This window comes from Patiria miniata, unplaced genomic scaffold, assembly GCF_015706575.1.
Source record: "Patiria miniata isolate m_02_andy unplaced genomic scaffold, ASM1570657v1 HiC_scaffold_8, whole genome shotgun sequence".
Taxonomy (NCBI): Eukaryota; Metazoa; Echinodermata; class Asteroidea; order Valvatida; family Asterinidae; genus Patiria; species Patiria miniata.
The window spans coordinates 9157908-9175187 of record NW_024037075.1 but is presented as its reverse complement, the minus strand read 5'-3'; the positions used below and the strand labels follow the sequence as shown (position 1 = coordinate 9175187).

The following is a 17280-nucleotide window of genomic DNA, read 5'->3' as shown; positions in this document are numbered from 1 at the left end:
CGTAAGGTTTAACGAGAGGCGCAAATATCTCTTCTATTTGCCCGCCTAAAGTTTTATTTAACTATAGCTTGGCTTTAGGTTTAACAAAAGGCGCAAATATCTCTTCTATTTGCCCGCCTAAAGTTCAATGTTCATGTTCATCTTAGCGAACTCCTGCCAGGAAATTAACATTGAAGGACCATTGGTCCTTGGTCACCAGCATTCCTTCTTGGTAAACACTGCGCGTCTCCGTTTCCGTTATCTTGGTGATGTTTCCAATCATGCTCCTCTCGAGCTCCTCGTTAATCATCGGGGGTCCGGCGCCTATGATACCGGCGTCTTCATTCCCCATCAGCCTGCAGATCCTTGTAGGTTGTTTGTCCTCAGTGGCTCCTTCCTGCTTCCTCTTCCTCTCAGGGGAAGCTCGCCTTGTCTCCCTTACGTCGCCACGGTCAAGGCTCTCAGGAGTCTCCATGCGCCTTGGCTCACCTTCACCTCGACTCCTGTCTCGCCTGCCGGACTCGGGCGCTTCACTCTGGATGTTTGCCACCTCATCAACATGTTCCGGGTGGCAATCACGATAGTGTGCTTTGAGATTGTCTCGCCTGTTGTTTCTGTGGGAACACCTACGGCACAAGAAAACCTGTTTCTCTCCATGTTCGCCTGCCAGATGTTCTCCAGACTTCTTTTGTGCAGCTGCAGACCACACTTTGGACACTCCGTCTTCTCCCCATCAGAATGTCTACGAGGTGTACTCTTCTCCTCCCTGTCTTTCCCTATTCTCCTTGCTGTCTGTTTCTTGGGCTGCTGCAGTGGCGCCTTCCAAGCCTTGGCCGTGGATTTTAACTTCGCACAGACACTACATTGTCTAACTGTCGACTCCTCTTTGGCCTTAAGCACCCTGCTATTTGATGTGTCCTCCATCTGCGCCTCTCTCATCTCCGTGCAGGTGATGGTAGGCGAAATTGTCACACTCCTCACTTCACCTACAGGTGTCGTCAGCGTTGGCACTTCTGCCTGTTCATCGCTTTTTGGCTTCCGTGACAAGCCGTCTGTGCACTTAATTATCTCCCCGTTTAATTTCAGCTTTAGCGTCCGGAAGTCTAGGGTGCCCTGAGTTTGAAGCAGGAAATCCATTCCTAATATGCCTTGCATCTGTCCTGTGTTGCCAAAGACTACGTTGATGGAGTTAATTGTTCTGCCGACTTGAATGTCTACGTAGGCGCTACCGAGTGTCTCCATCTTACTCTCATCAGCATTCCGTACTCCTGCGCCTATGGTTGTAAGTCTGGGTCTGCGGTCCCTGGAAATGTTGAAATAAAGTTGAGACGACAACACAGTGTGTGTTGCCCCTGTGTCAACAAGAAGTCTAACTTTGACCCCTCTCACAATAGCCTGCACGAATAGGCCATTGCCCGCTACTTTACTTGTCCTTGTTGAGGTTTCTTTGTCGCCTTCGATTTTCTCGCCTAAATTCTCTCCAGCGCGGTACTCTACGGCGCCTTCTGGCCCTGCTGTTCCTCCAGCTGTCCCACGGGCCTCTGGGGCAGCTGCTGGTCGTTGCCCGATCTTCATTTTCTTCTCTGCGCTGGGTTGTTTGCAACTCCTTGCAAAATGTCCTTTTCGTTTGCACTTGAAGCAAATGTCCTCTGGGGTTGGTTTTCGCCTCTGGTAGGCGACACGCGAACGATCGCTCTTCTCTTGAGGCCGGAGGGTGTCAAGTCGCTGTGTCATCTTCTCCAGCCACTCCCTCACCTTGCGCTGATTTTTCTCAGCCGACTCTTTCATCTCCCGCTTGATTTCTTCCAAGGGGTACTCGGCATCGCCCTCTACTACTCGGGCGTACTTGGGCCGCTGGCCAGCCCGCTGTTCCTCTATCTTAAGGAACCCTTCAGTGTTTAGTGCACCTACGTGATCTTATACTCAATCACTTCCCTTACAAACTCAGAGATTACATAATTATCTGGATTATAATGCAGGAATCATTAATTAACTACACTCACACAAAGTATGAGGCTCCCTCCACTGTGACTATAGGTGATTGGTGATTGGTTAATTGTGGGAGATTAGAACAGTGCAACTTTTCCTGAGACCGCGCACGGGTTCCGGCCACAAGCGCGCCCTCCATAAAATGCATTGCGCTACAATATCAAGGGGCGATTTGGTAAAATTTGGACGGATGGTTTTACAATTAAAGAAGGGAAACTCTATTTTATGTGCCGATAGGGGGCGCCCTTTCAGATGATGAAGTCATCACACAGTTTTTTGCGTCTTGCATTCCTTACTAAACACTTTCATAATATATACGTCTGTAGTAAAATGCTTCCGCTTTTGAGTTATATTCAGTTTTTATTGCACTTCCGGTAACACCGGAAGTAAAGGTCAAGCGGTTTTGTGTCCGGGAACACGAAATGTTTCTCACGGCATAGTCTACAACGTCACGAAAAAACGAACACGATACTCTATTTAGTTCAAAAGATATAACGCAAACTATTTTGTCAAAATTTGCCGTAAAATCGCTTGTAATTTGATACCTGATAACGTCATGATGACGTAACAAAATTTATAACATCTTCGTAACACGGTACAAGTTCGCACAAGGTTTTGTGATCATACCGTGACCCGTTCGGAAGAAATGCTGCTTTGTTTTGATGTCAGGCTAACGTCTTCCTTTTGAATTCACCTAACTTTGACCTTCCGGTAGACCTGGAAGTAGAGGTCAAGCGAGTTCACGTACATGACAAAAACTGTTTAGCGATTAGTGGTCTATCTGATTACAGAATACAAACATCATTGATTGTTTAGTTCAAGAGTTATAGGTGAAAGTAATTGGTCACTTTTTCAGATAAAATCACTTGTAATTTGACACCTGATGACGTAATCATGACGTCAGAGTAATATGCATCACTCTTTGGATCTGTTACAATTAATCTTTCTTTCTTTGAGTGGTCGGGCACAACCCGACCACTCTCTGTTATTGTTCTGGTAAACTTTCTTTCTTTTTCCGGACAATACTTCTCCGCGGCTTTTCTCCTAAACGGTATATGGTATGAACTTGTAACTTTCAATATATATCGACCCTCATCCGAAGTGGTGCATATTACTCTGACGTCATGATTACGTCATCAGGTGTCAAATTACAAGTGATTTTATCTGAAAAAGTGACCAATTACTTTCACCTATAACTTTTGAACTAAACAATCAATGATGTTTGTATTCTGTAAATCAGATAGACCATTAATCGCTTAACAGTTTTTGTCGTGTACGTGAACTCGCTTGACCTTTACTTCCGGGTTTACCGGAAGGTCAAAGTTAGGTGAATTCAAAATGAAGACGTTAGCCTGAAATCAAAACAAAGCAACATTTCTTCTGAACGGTTCACGGTATGATTATTAAACCTTGTGTGAACTTGTACCGTGTTAAGAAGATGTTATAAATTTTGTTACGTCATCATGACGTCATCAGGTATCAAATTACAAGCGATTTTACGGCAAATTTTGACAAAATAGTTTGCTTTATATCTTTTGAACTAAATAGAGTATCGTGTTCGTTTTTTCGTGAGGTTGTAGACTATGCCGTGAGAAACATTTCGTGTTCCCGGACGCAAAACCGCTTGAGCTTTACTTCCGGTGTTACCGGAAGTGCAATAAAAACTGAATATAACTCAAAAGCGGAAACATTTTACTACAGACATATATATTATGAAAGTGTTTAGTGAGGAATGCAAGATGCAAAAAACAGTGTGATGACGTCATCATCCAAAAGGGCGCCCCCTATCGGCACATAAAATAGAGTTTCCCTTCTTTAATTGTAAAACCATCCGTCCAAATTTTACCAAATCGCTCCTTGACATTCTCTGATTAACCACTGATAACTTGGCAAGGTTTCAAATTCATGACGTCATCGAACCGGAAGTTGCCTTAAGCAGAATTTGAAAAAGATCATAGTTTTAATTTAATTCTATCATTTGATCCCTGTCATATCTTCGAAGTCCAAATAATGATATCCATTACAATGTTCACCTTTGGATCTCTAATGCTGTGACGTCATCAAACCGGAAGTTAGGTGTTATCAATACGTCATCAAACCGGAAGTTAGGTGTTATTAATACAAACAATTATATTTCCCATATTTTCATACGTTATTTTAACTTTACAATGAGAAATTATCCTCTCCGAACTTCATCAGTATTCACTCACCATTTTTGACTGATGACGTCATCAAACCAGAAATAACTTTTTGTGCACATAGAATGTTTACTGCAATTTATTACACCGTTAAAGATACCTTTTTGAAACATTGATTGTGCTTGAAGGGATTTAATGTCCTGACCCTTTTTTCTACATAAACTTATATTCTTAACTTAACTGGGCAGTGTATAATTATGAAAAGGCTGTCTGCCCGACCACTCTGCGTTTGTAACTAAACAAACGCGAAACTCTAGTTTCTTTCTATCTTTCTTTCTTTTTTCCGGACAATAAGTTTCCGCGGGTTTTCTCTTAAACGGTATATCTTAGAAGTTACAAGTTCATACCAATGAACTTGTAACTTTCAGCATATATCTACCCTCGTCCCTAGTGGTGCATATTACTCTGACGTCATGATGACGTCATTGGGTGTCAAATTACAAGCGATCTTGGAGGAAAAAGTGGCCACATACTTTCACCTATAACTCTTAAACAAAATGATCAATTACGTTCCAACTTTGCAATCAGATAGACCATTAGTTGATAAACATTTTTTTGTCGTGTACGTGAATTTGCTTTACCTTTACTTCCAGGTCTACCGGAAGGTCAAAGTTACGTGAATTCAAAATGAAGACTTTAGCCTAAATCAAAACAAGCAAAATTTCTTCCAAATGGTTCACGCTATGATCATCAAACCTAGTGTGAACTTGTAACATGTTACGAAAATGTTATAATCTTTGTAACGGCATCATGACGTCACCAGGTATCAAATTACAAACGATTTAAGGGCAAATTTAGGCAAATAGTTTGCGCTATATCTTTTGAACTAAATAGAGTATCGTGTTCGTTTTTTTCCGTGAGGTTGTAGACTATGCTTAGAGAAACATTTCTTTTCCCGGACACAACACCGCTTGACCTTCACTTCTGGTGTTACCGGAAGTGCAATAAAATCCGAATATAACTCAAAAGCGGAAGCATTTTACTACACACATATAAATTATGAAAGTGTTAAGTGAGGAATACCGGACACACACAAAAGTTTGATGACGTCATCATCTGAAAGGGCGCCCCCTAGTGGCACATAAAAAGAGAGTTTGCTTTCTTTAATTTTTAAACCATCCTTCCAAATTTTACCAAATCGCTCCTTAATATTCTCTGATTAACCACTGATAACTTGCCAAGGTTTCATGACGTCATCAGACCGGAAGTTACTTTCAAGGAGAATTTGAAAAGGATCATATTTTTAATTTATTTCTATCATTTGATCCCTGTCATATCTTCGTAGGCTAAATAATGATATCCATTACAATGTTCACCTTTGGATCTCTAATGCTGTGACGTCATCAAACCGGAAGTTAGGTGTTATAATACAAACAATTATATTCCCCAAATATTTTCATACGTTATTTTAACTTCACAATGAAAATGTATCCTCTCCGAAATTAATCATTATTCACTAACCGTTTTGACTGATGACGTCATCAAAGCAGAAAGATTTTTTTTTGCGCACATAAAATGTTTACTGAAATTTATCACAACGTTAAAGATACAGTAACAAAATAATCAATTGTACTGGAAAAGATTTAATTTCGTGATCCTGGTTCTACACAAACATATATTCCTAGCTTAACTGGGTAGTGTATAATGAAAAGGCTGTCCGCCCGACCACTCTGCATTTGTAACTCAAACAAACGCGAACCTCTAGTTTACATGTATATCTATGCCCCGACTGTCTGTGATATTTAGTGATTTTAGTGCATTAATAATGTTCTTAATATATTAAATTGTCAGTTATGTGCTCATCTATGAAAGTCTTACTGACTTCAGTGGTTTGTTCAATATAAACTATGTCAAAGCTATTAAAATGGGCAAAAAAAGGCATTCATTTTGCAATAATACCCACTGTCCACTGTGCCAGCAGTGCAGATTTAGTTTTTTGGGCGGGTGTTTTTTTTTTTCATGCTACATACCCACTTCCTATACAAAATATCCCTCAAATGACCCAATGCATCTCCTCTGAAATGGGCGCAATCATATTCCAAAGTATTGATTTTCATTCCCATTATCACCCCTCGCTACCAACGGGCGTCGCTAGACCATTTTGAATGGGGGTGCCATCATGAAATTTGCAGACGGACCGTCACGCAAAATGAGTGTAAATTTTTGCCCAAAATAATCCCTTAATTCCAAAAAATTCCTCCAAAAATAATATATGAATGGTAAATTATGTTGATTACTTTGATTACATTTGAGTTTTCAGTGGGATAAGTTCAACTTCAAAAGTAAATCGTCAAAATTTGGGCCTACCACATTGAACATTGTTTCACATTTGCTGGTCGCAAAACTGCGCGTACACGCTCAGTACGTGTGCGCGTTCCTCACCTTTAGCCCGTTCCCAGACTGCAGGAGGGTTCTTTAAATCCTTCAAAATTGGAACTTTTTATATGCGAGCGCGGAATCAAAATGTTTCCCAAGACGATATAATTATACCACCTGTACTCACGGAGATAGTTGAAAATAATTTCTCCAATTTTGACCTTAAATTGCTTATAATTTGATATTATGATGACGTCATAATGACGCCCTAAATCAATTCACATATTTGAATAAGGGTTAAGTTGTGCAAGGTTTTATCTTCGTTCCCTGAACCTTTATTGATTCAGTATGTTTGTTTCACTTGAATATTGACGCTTTGTTTGGTATTTTGAACTCACGTAAATTGACCAGGCTTCTGGTAACCCAGGAAGTAAAGGTCAATACCTTCATGTACATACAAGATATTTATCAAGACCAGGTCTATCAGATCCTCAAGTTTGAACTTGTCTGAACAAATCATTCACTTTTCAGCAAAAAAAAAATAATCTTAAATCTCTGTATGCGGGGTTGATATGGTTTATGGTTTATTTAAAAACATATAGAAACTGAATTGCATGACATTTACAACATTTAAAAAAAAACAATTAGAAAGCACAAATAGATATTAAAAGTATTTTAGACTTTGAACTTCAAAAAAAAGCCTCCTCTGTATTCTGTACGAGGATAGACTCTCGGCCTTACGTTTTTGTAAAGAAAACATGAAAAGGACTTACATTGTACATTATTTTTTAAATAAAAAAATGATATTGGCGCAGAAATGTGCGCTAAAAGTGCGATATCGCAGAAATCTGCGCAGAAATGTGCGATATCACAGAAATCTGCTCAGAAATCTCGATATGTGATGTTTCTTCAGGGCAACCATACTAGACTGTGGGCCAAATTGAAAAATCATTCTACTTTGCCGCCCCCCCAAAAAAACATGCACAACTCTTCCCGAAACTTTGAACTGTATGAAAGTCACATAAAAATATATCATTAGAAAAAAAACGACTGAAGGTTGTTCGTCACGAGTGTCGTTTTGATTGCTAGACTGTATGGAGTTTATTCAAATAACTAGTTATAATTTATGAATCTAGATGTATATGCCGTCGTCTCATACCAGTTTGTGTTTTTCTAGGTTGTGTCTTTGTGTGTCTCACTCAGTGGCGTAGCCAGGAATTTTTCGGGGGGGGGGGGGGGGGGGGGGCGCTGGGGGCTGGAACATTTCATGGGGGGGGCGTCATGTAGATCAATGATAATTTTTTTAGAAACTAAAAATCTCAGTGGGGGGCGACTGGGGGTGCGACAAGGTTTCATGTTGAGGGCCGCCCCCCCCCCTTAATTGGTCATTTATGAAACAAAGTTTTGATTATACAGACAGGAGTCGAGTACGAGCAAGCAATGTTTGTCCGGCGATGGATCCGATCATGACCAAGTTTTACAGTCAATGCTTTGTTGTGTGGTTTCTCACACTGACTCCAAAAATGCAATGGGCCTAATGACAACTTGGCATATTTATGAACATTTAGATATGGCCACTAAGATGGCAGCTTTTATTATGATTATGCACGGGCCTAATATTTTCCCACAAGTAGACTCTTACAACTATGAAAATTAATCCATTGTCTAGCAGCGACCAGATTCTAACTGTTCGAACAATGTTTTTGGCCTTTGAGTCTGAGATCTGCTGTTTCCAAAACAACAAAGGCTTATACAAGACAACGCCACTTTGGCTGTCGATAGTTATTATGCATCATGTGCGCATAAGTTGGCATATGTGCGCATTAAGTTTTTCTGTATGTAATTGACTTACCAAATATGTATTGTGGTGCACTATACGGCTAAAAAAAAAACCCGGCAAATTTAAGGTGGCCTTTAGCGTATCCTGCCTGTAAAACTTCTTGAAGTATCCTTGATGCCTATGCAGCTTTTTCCTGATATATGGCTCGTCCAGTTTTGATGCAACATACATTGGACATAAATATGGTCGCCAGAACATTTCACCCGTATTAATAAACCTAAAACATGAGTTTCCAAATTATTTTTGCTTGTACTCTCCTCATCAAATTGCAGTTGTGCATGCTCACCAAAAACTTCAGACGTTGAAAGAGGCTTTAGGAGTTGACTGCAATGTTGAATTTCCTGTCAGATTTGTTGATTTGTCTACGTTTTTTGTATGATGGTCATATTTCATAGTAAACGACAGAAATACTATTCACATTGCTTGGCCAACACGCCGCTAAAAGGTCCACACCGTGAAGCACCAAATCAGCCTTAAACGTTCTTCAATGTTGACAGTGTCAGTTACAATTTTAACGTGTTTTTAGATGGGGTTACGATCGAGAATAAGCTTTATGTGGCCTCTCCGGACTCCCATATAATTGCGTGGAAGTTCAGTCGGGCACCATTTGCAGTCATCAGCCGACACTGAAAACGGTAAAAAAAAAAAAAAAAGCCGCGTCGCCGCATCAGTTTTTGGGCAAGCTCCATACCAGAAACCGGAGACTTTTTGGGGGGGCCAAAGCCAGAATACAAACTTTTCTCACAAACGTTATAAATTGAACAAATTTTTCGGACCACAATTTGAATATAAAACCAATAAACTTAACGGTATCTTCCTAAAATGACATTAGGCAATCTCATTTGAATTTATTGTTAACGAACTTGTTGAAGTTGTAATTAAAGTAAGTGACCTTCCTTCTCATAAGTGCTTCTCAATTTGACATTAATGGGAGATGTAATAATGAATGTACAATGTATGCATTCATCGTGTTCATCGAAATGTACCAGTAATTATGCACAGCGCCATCTTTTGACTGGTGCACACACGCATGTGACTAAGTTCTCTGAAAACTGTTTCCCGGCCCCCTTAAAATATACAATTTCACATTTTAGGTCAAGCAAATTCAAACATAATGAACTACACAATCATACATGTATTCGTCCAAGAGTTTTCGAATTCGTCTCGTCTACGCCAAAACAAACCGTGTCATTCAGAAAACAAAATTTGTCTGATGCAGCATGCCACACAATATTTTGATATTAAATCGATTTTGATTTTTTTTCAATATTTTGCATTAAAACCATTGTTTTAATGCAAAATATTGAAGAAAAAAATCAACATCGAAAAAAAATTGACATTGACCACTTGACATGTTCCTGTAAGCAAAATATCATTAATTTCGAAGTTACATTAATGTTGCAAGGGGCAGAAATCTCAATAAATGCATTTATTTTTGCGTTTTCGCGAAGAGCCACATACAGGCTGACTGTAAGGTCATGGCCAAATTCTGCTCAATGCACTAAAAAATCTGTCAGCTTTATCAAAACCTGCCAAATTTCCCAGAATTACTCGAAATACACTCTAAACACTTAAAATCACATGCAAGTTCAAATCACATTCTAAACAATCTATGGTCTATGGAAAAATGCGATTGCGTCACGACGAAGTCCGGTTCCCAGTGAACCTCAGTACAGGCCTAGACCACCAACCTGTCCCATTATGCAAGGGTTTGTTTGCAAAGACTGAAGCTTTTTTTTTTTTAAAAACGAATGTACCCATTTTTTTCAAATTTGCTAGGTTTTTCTGTCAAATAACCATTTTTGCAGAATTCTGCTAGAAATCTGCCAAAACAATCCATTCTGTCGAACTTAGGTTTCTATGAAATTCAGACTCATTGGTAATGCCACGCATGCGTAAGTATGATAATTAGGAGAGTGACCGGTCACATGAGAAGTAACGCAGTACTTGGAGTTCGCAATTCAAACAACCACGGCGACGCGTGATTGGCCGGTACCCCCGCGTGTATTCATTTCACAGGGACGGGTATATCCTGCTAGCTACGGCGCCGTTTGTTTACATTCAGTATTTAATAGCTACATACGTGGCTCCATCAGGGTTTGCTCCCAAAAGTCTTCTACAACGGTATTGTCCCTTATTAGTGTTTCCAATGATACTTTTTTTGATTCGGACTTGCCTTATTGTTCTAGCTTACCCTGACCACGAAAACTCCCACGAAATGTGAATGTTATTTTCGTTCCGATTGAGACATTTTATAAACGTCCCAATGCAAAATAATTTTTCAATGTTTTCTAATAAAATGACTTGCCGGAAAAATTAATATAGGTTTTCCTGTACAATTTCGGAAAATGTGTACACGAATTTGTAAAAAAAGCATTCGTTTTCGTGCGAAATAGAATGAACGTTCCAAATCTCTGTTTCTATTTAACAAATGATAAGTCTTTTTCCGTGAAGGTGCATTCAGTCGTAAAAAATCAGCGAATGATTTCCCGAATGTGCACTGCATTTAGTGTATTGACAATTCATTTTAGCGCGAAATCGAAGGCACATCCGCAATCCTATTTTCCTTTTAATTTATCATCAATCTTTTTCGCTAAATGTGCAGCCGATTTCCCTTGCAGTGTTATTTAACGTATGCCTGGTCAAGCATTGGAATTCATTTATGTGTTAAAGTAACATTTGAGGAATGGTTGATTGAATGATTGCATTTTTGAATATTCATGATGATTGAGCTAAAACCTAGTGGTGTAGTCTTTTGAAACAAACCAACTATTGTAATAAATCCTATATAAAAACAAAACTGAAGAAAATCACTTTTTTTTCTGCTCAGAATTTGCCACAATCGCATCATATAGCCTAGTGTCTCAGTTCACATAGTCCTAAAATATCCAATAATGGCTGCAAGAGGGAGATACAGACAAATCTCGGACGTTGACCGAAATCGCCTCATCGATGCCTTTGAGGCTGACGACGCTGACTGCAGGTAGCAGATACGCTGGGTATCAAGCACTCAGCGGCCAGATCAATCGTTGGCGTAGGCCTTTATCTCCGGGATGGTCGTCGTAACAAGCTGCCGAAAGGAGGACCCATAAACCAGAAGGTTGACGACGACATGAGAGATGCCCTTCAAGGATATCTAGATGACAACCCCCTTCTAACTTTGCGTCAACTCTATACTCAACTGCATGCGAGCTGATCTTCCCGATAAGCCCTTCGTGACCACTAGTACCATCACTAGAACTCTAGATGGTATGCTTGTAACTCTTAAACTAGCGGAAGATGTTCCAGAACAGAGGAATGAGCCACGCATATTAGATGCACGAGTCATATTTGGAAATTGGTTTCTTTAGGTTGGTGTCCTTGGCCACACTGTGTACATTGATGAGACCGGGTACAACGTATGGACCCGTCGGTCTGTAATATGGTCGCGCTCCTCGTGGAGAGCCAGCAGGCGTGTCGTCCATGGCCAGAGAGGCAAGCAAGTCAACATCACGTTTGCCATTTTTTTTCTGGTGAGGTTGGACTTGTGGCTCACAGAATATCATCAGAGACTGTGACGAGAGCGACTTTTGAGGAGTTCTTAACGACGACTGTACACGAATGTGGTATGTTATTCCCGGCAGGCGAACGCATGATCTGATATATGACAACGCTCGTCCTCATATCCGAGCCCAACTACCCCCTGATGCCAGCAATTTCACCATCAAGCTGCTGCCACCATACTCGCCATTCTTAAATCCTACGGAAATGGCGCACTCGGCTTTCAAGGCGGGAGTGAAGCGCACGCTGGTGCTTCCTGAATGGCAGGACAGATTGGAGACCAAGACGCAAGAGTCCAAGCTGGTGTGAACCTGCAAGTCTGGAGATCCCTCTGTCTCCAGGAGGTGGCTGCACTCAACATTGGAGGTGACACCTGCGAAATGCACCGCCTGTTACAACCATTCTCAGACATATCTCCCTCGATGTCTTGGTAGACAGGTCATTGAAGGATAGACAATCGAACTGATAAAACGAGAGAGAAGCTTAAGAAATACATAAAGAAATTAAAATACAATTAAGGTAAAGAACCAACAAAAAGTCCTCATGCAGATCCCATGTATCATGACACGTGATGTGTCCCTTTATCGTTTCAATAAAATGGCTACAAGATAATTTTGATTGATTTCATATTGGTCATATTTATATCATTTTCACATTTCATTTGCCTACATTTCGCATAGGCCTTTGTGTTTATAAGAAAAATACATTAATGATCAATAAGGCATACCTTGATTAATAAATGAATCAAAGTTGTATCATGATTTGTAAAGGCCCGTATAATTTATTTAAATTGAATGCAGAAAATGCGAATTTAAATTGTAACAAATGAAAAAGAATGTTCAATTCAGCCCGTGTCACAATAGACAATCGATTTTTTGCGAATTGGATTGCACATTCGAAATAATCGGCAACACATCCGTCAATCCGAAAACCTAATCACGTATTTGAAATCCCTTAAATGAAACGTTATGCACATTCATTCATTGTGAATGCAAAATGAAATCGAATGCTAGTTATTGTGAAAATGAAACCAGGATGTACGTCGTTCTCAAACTCAGCGCCAAATTGAATTTATGATTTTCTAATTAAAACGCACAATTTTCCGAAATTGTCCGGGAAAACCTATAGTCTATCTGATGAGAATTATTGTCCTTTTTAAAAATGCGATTGAAAAGACGTCCTCCGGTGAGCTGTTTTACGCAAAACGAGACTGGAGACAATTCGGTCACAAGAGGGCGTTTTATTCGATCTGAAGCACGGACATGCACTCTGAACCAATCAGAGTGCTCGCATAGAAATTGCTAGCGATTCAAAAAAGTTTTCCCCAAGTCGGTAATTTTATCAGAAATAGTCAGCATCATTTGGTCTGGGAACCAGACTACGCACATTGCAGAGATCTTTTGCGTGCATGGAGCCAGAAACCGTACGTAAAACAATTACCGACTTGGCACTAAGTCTAGCTCTGCGTTATTCTGTGGGTGCAGACCAGATAAACTGCCATATACCCCAATGATAAATGCCCCCACTTCAGATATTCAGGAAAAATACTTTGTAATGTGATGACTTTTGGGAGACACTTTCATCCGAAAATGATTACCCCTTGAAATAATCCTGAAGCCCATCGCCATTTTGAAAAACGCTGGATATACTCCATTGCAAAATAGAGCGCTTTTAGGGCCCCAAATTCATCCAAATTGCACAGAAATACAAGCTTACGGTCCTGGGAGGGTGCTTATTCACAAAGCACCCGTAAATGTTTGCGTTGTGGGGACCCGTAAGTGGATGTTAAGGGCACGTAAGACTTGCGTTAAGTGGTATTCACGAAGCACCCTTAGAGTTCCCTTAGTGAACCCGCATGTTGCGGGCACCCGCAACTAATTGGTTGAACATAAAAAAACACATGCCAAGACATTTTATCCTACTTCAGAGTTCTTGCTCGTTGTAAAAATTACAGGCAGAGTCGATTAATCTTTGTCTTCTTAGCAAACAATCAACACCAATCAAGCATGTCTTTAAGAGCATGTTCTTCCACTCATTTATAGAAAAAAAAATAAATCACTAAAATTTACCAATGCTTTCAGAAGTTATGCATGTGTTACAAACGTAGCCCATTTTTATAGCTGTCCTTGAATGTCATTAGAAGCTATTGAGTTTAGTGAGAATCATATTACAGACAAACTTTAAAATACCAACAAGACTTTAAAGGAAACATGCATTGGAAATTCAGCTCATCTTGTTCTCTTGCACTTTATTATGTGTCGCAACAATACATACAAGATCGTAATACTTGTTTTCGTTGGAAGTGACAAGAAAGTGGTAGTTTTTCAATTGTTAGCAAATCCTTTCATCAATACAATCGCATGTAATGGGCTCTATTTTGCTTTTGTCGCACAAGGAACTCCTTGTCAAAAGTGCATATGAACAGTACAAACATAACTCCTTAAAAGTTACCCACAAACAAAGCTTCGAAAAAACTAGTGGCGACTGCTAGTGTCCAAACAAGCTGTTTAACATGATAAGCAAGTAAAAAGTGGAACTTACTGCAAGAAAATAAAGAAAAGTTTGATATATATTTGTACACAAAGCTGTAGACACACTTTTGTTCTGCTTTGAATGACATCATGCTTTGGCTCATGAATATGGAAATTTTCAATGGCATAAAAATTGAAATGTTGAAATTTCTCCCTTTTACTACTACAAAAGAAGGTTGAAAGTCATAGTAACATGGCAAGAAAGCTGTTTTAAAACTATTTAAGTCATACAAATCCTTTTGCAGGTTCCCTTTAATAATTGAACTCAAGACAGAAACCACTGTCAGAATGTGTGCTTTCAATATATAAGAAACAAGTTAGCTCTACTTTAAAAAAAAAAAATGGATGGGATTTTTGTATCCTTTCCCATGCTCTTCATTCAGTGGAGGTGGGAAAGTCCACGTTTCATTGCAATCAATGGGTGTTCAGTTTGCATCACGTGATGAGTGGTAAACAAGTTTGTGATCGTTTTATTGAAATAGACATAACTTAGGATTGGACTGTGCAATTTAAGTGAAACGTTCACACTTAAAAGCCCATAAGATGTACTTCGTCCCATAAAAAAACAAAGGGCGGCAGTCGCTTCCCAAAAGTGGAGGACATACCTATTACGGCATGGAGCGGGCCCCGAAAATTTTTGGATTCTAGATGCTTGCTCTGTGGTGCGATCTGAGGCAATTTCTGAGCACTCAAACCACTTTTGTGAGCAAAAGATAATCTTTTAAACATAATTTTTTGAGTTTATTCGGGGATAGAAAAAGTGTGGGGGGGGGGGGCAACGACATGATATCCGCCACTTAAAAAAAAAAGTGGGGGAGGACTTGTCCCCCACCGATTGACGCCCATGAAAATGGAACACGCCAAATATTTTAAACATATTTTTCAAATACGGTCACTGTTTTGTTAACTCATCCTATAGTTGGTTCAACCGGTCACGGAAGATGAACCGGCACGTCGATTCAGTTCGTAGATCCAAAATACATGCCAAGAGTGCCGCCATTGTGACAATCGAGATGATCCACGCAAGTTGTGGTCTGGAGGTCCCGCAAATTTACGGGTGGTTTACGGGCACACGCAGATTTAAGGGAGCTTCGTGAATAACCCGCAAGTGCTTAAGTGAGGGTTGCGGGGAAGTTGCGCGCCCGCAAGCATTTACGGGTGCTTTGTGAATAAGGACCCTGCACCCCTCCCTATAGGTAGATTCGGCAGTTTATCTCTTGAGAATGTAAGGATGACATGCAACATTTTTGGTTATTTAATGAAAAATGTATATTTTATTCAGGACAGGTTGGCGATTGGAAGAACCAATTCACGGTAGCTCAGAGTGAGTTGTTTGATGAGCTATTCCGGAAGGAAATGATGGGCACACAGCTGACATTCGACTTCGAGTAAATATATCTTTGTGGAAGCGTTTGTGGAGACACGGCTACAATAGGCTTATAAGTACTGTAGGTTTTATCTGATATGACAATGTTAAAAAGAGCAGCAGTTATTACTAAACAGGGTGTTGGGTTGATGTAGAGATCTCGATCTTATTGACCCGTTCCGTATTCAAAATCCAAAATATAGCAGATATACTCGGAGACAGCATTTTACACTGAAACAATCTAGGCTGGATTTCTTTCTTTTTATAATTATATCTTCTGAACTTTGGTTTTAACTTTGTTTCATCTGAAATCGCCAGTCAGGTTATCAGATAGCCCCATAAATGTGGCCTATTTACTGGACTGCCTCCGTAAACATAGGCCACACATCCACATGTACAAAAACGTGTCGCATTTTGCCAAATTTTGATTTTCCCATTTAGGCTTAGTTTGTAGGTTTTTTTTGCTTTAGAAGTATACTCACCCTCTTTATAGGATAATCAGAAAGTGCTGCCTTTTTCAGGTGTCTATTTTTCGTGAAATTTCAAGATTCATTTGCACACGTTTGCGTATCAAAATTTCAACATAAAATTTCACAAAAATTAGACATCTGAAAAAGGCAGCACTTTCTGATTAGCCTATAAAGAGGGTGAGTATGCTTCTAAAGCAAAAAAAACCTACAAACTAAGCCTAAATGTGAAAATCAAAATTTGGCAAAGTGCGACACGTTTTTGTACATGTGGATGAGTGGCCTATGTTTACGGAGGAAGTCCAGTAAACTGGCCACATTTATGGGGCTAGTTATCGGACAGATCATGGGTGACATCCGTGTTGATATTAATCAGATTAAGAGGGGACCGGGCTATTGGAAATTAAAAATTTTTTTTTTAATTCTTCCTAGTTTTTTTCCACCGGGAAACTAACTTATCGAAAAATAAGCATTCATAAATACCTCAGACAGTTTAGCTATTCCTATTGGTCGAGAGCCCGTCACGTGGCCGGTCTTAAACGGATGATAAAGACATGGCTAGCTGGTCTTAAACACTTTTCCAGTGTCACAACAAAATGTGGACTCCTAAAAATCCAGTGCCTCTAACCGTTTCATTGGTTGAACGTTCACAATCCTCACGTAGGCATGCGCAACTCTACATGCGAGTCAGAATTTTATAGTTCTAAATTCAAAACGCAATGCCCCAGGTGCGTTCTGCGTGACATCGCGCAGAACATGCTACGCGCGCGTCAATCTCCATAAAAGGGTTGTTTACATCTTAATCGCCAGCTGAATACTCCATTATTTTGCTAGAGGGATGTTTCAAAAAGCATGAAGTGAACTTGTTGAACAAAATCGGGATTTTTTGAACGAATTATTTGATTTTTTTTACGGATAAGGTATTTATGAATGGGAATAAATATGTGCTCGGTCGGTATTTATCACTCTGTTTAATACCGCTTAGAGTCTGGGTGCTGATAATTACCCTCGCCTCCGGCTCGGGTAATTATCAGCACCCAGACTCTAAGCGGTA

The 17280-nt window shown here is 39.9% G+C and overlaps 1 protein-coding gene across 1 annotated transcript in view; it reads left to right on the top strand.

Moving 5' to 3' along the window:
• The window catches only part of LOC119719709 (sulfotransferase 1C2-like), a 40057-nt gene extending 23894 nt beyond the window's left edge, over positions 1-16163 (top strand). The window contains exon 7 of the mRNA XM_038189206.1: positions 15676-16163. Coding sequence (XP_038045134.1) covers positions 15676-15785 — 110 coding nt within the window. The 3' untranslated portion in view covers positions 15786-16163. The remainder of the gene's footprint in view (positions 1-15675) is intronic.
• Positions 16164-17280: the final 1117 nt, after the last annotated feature.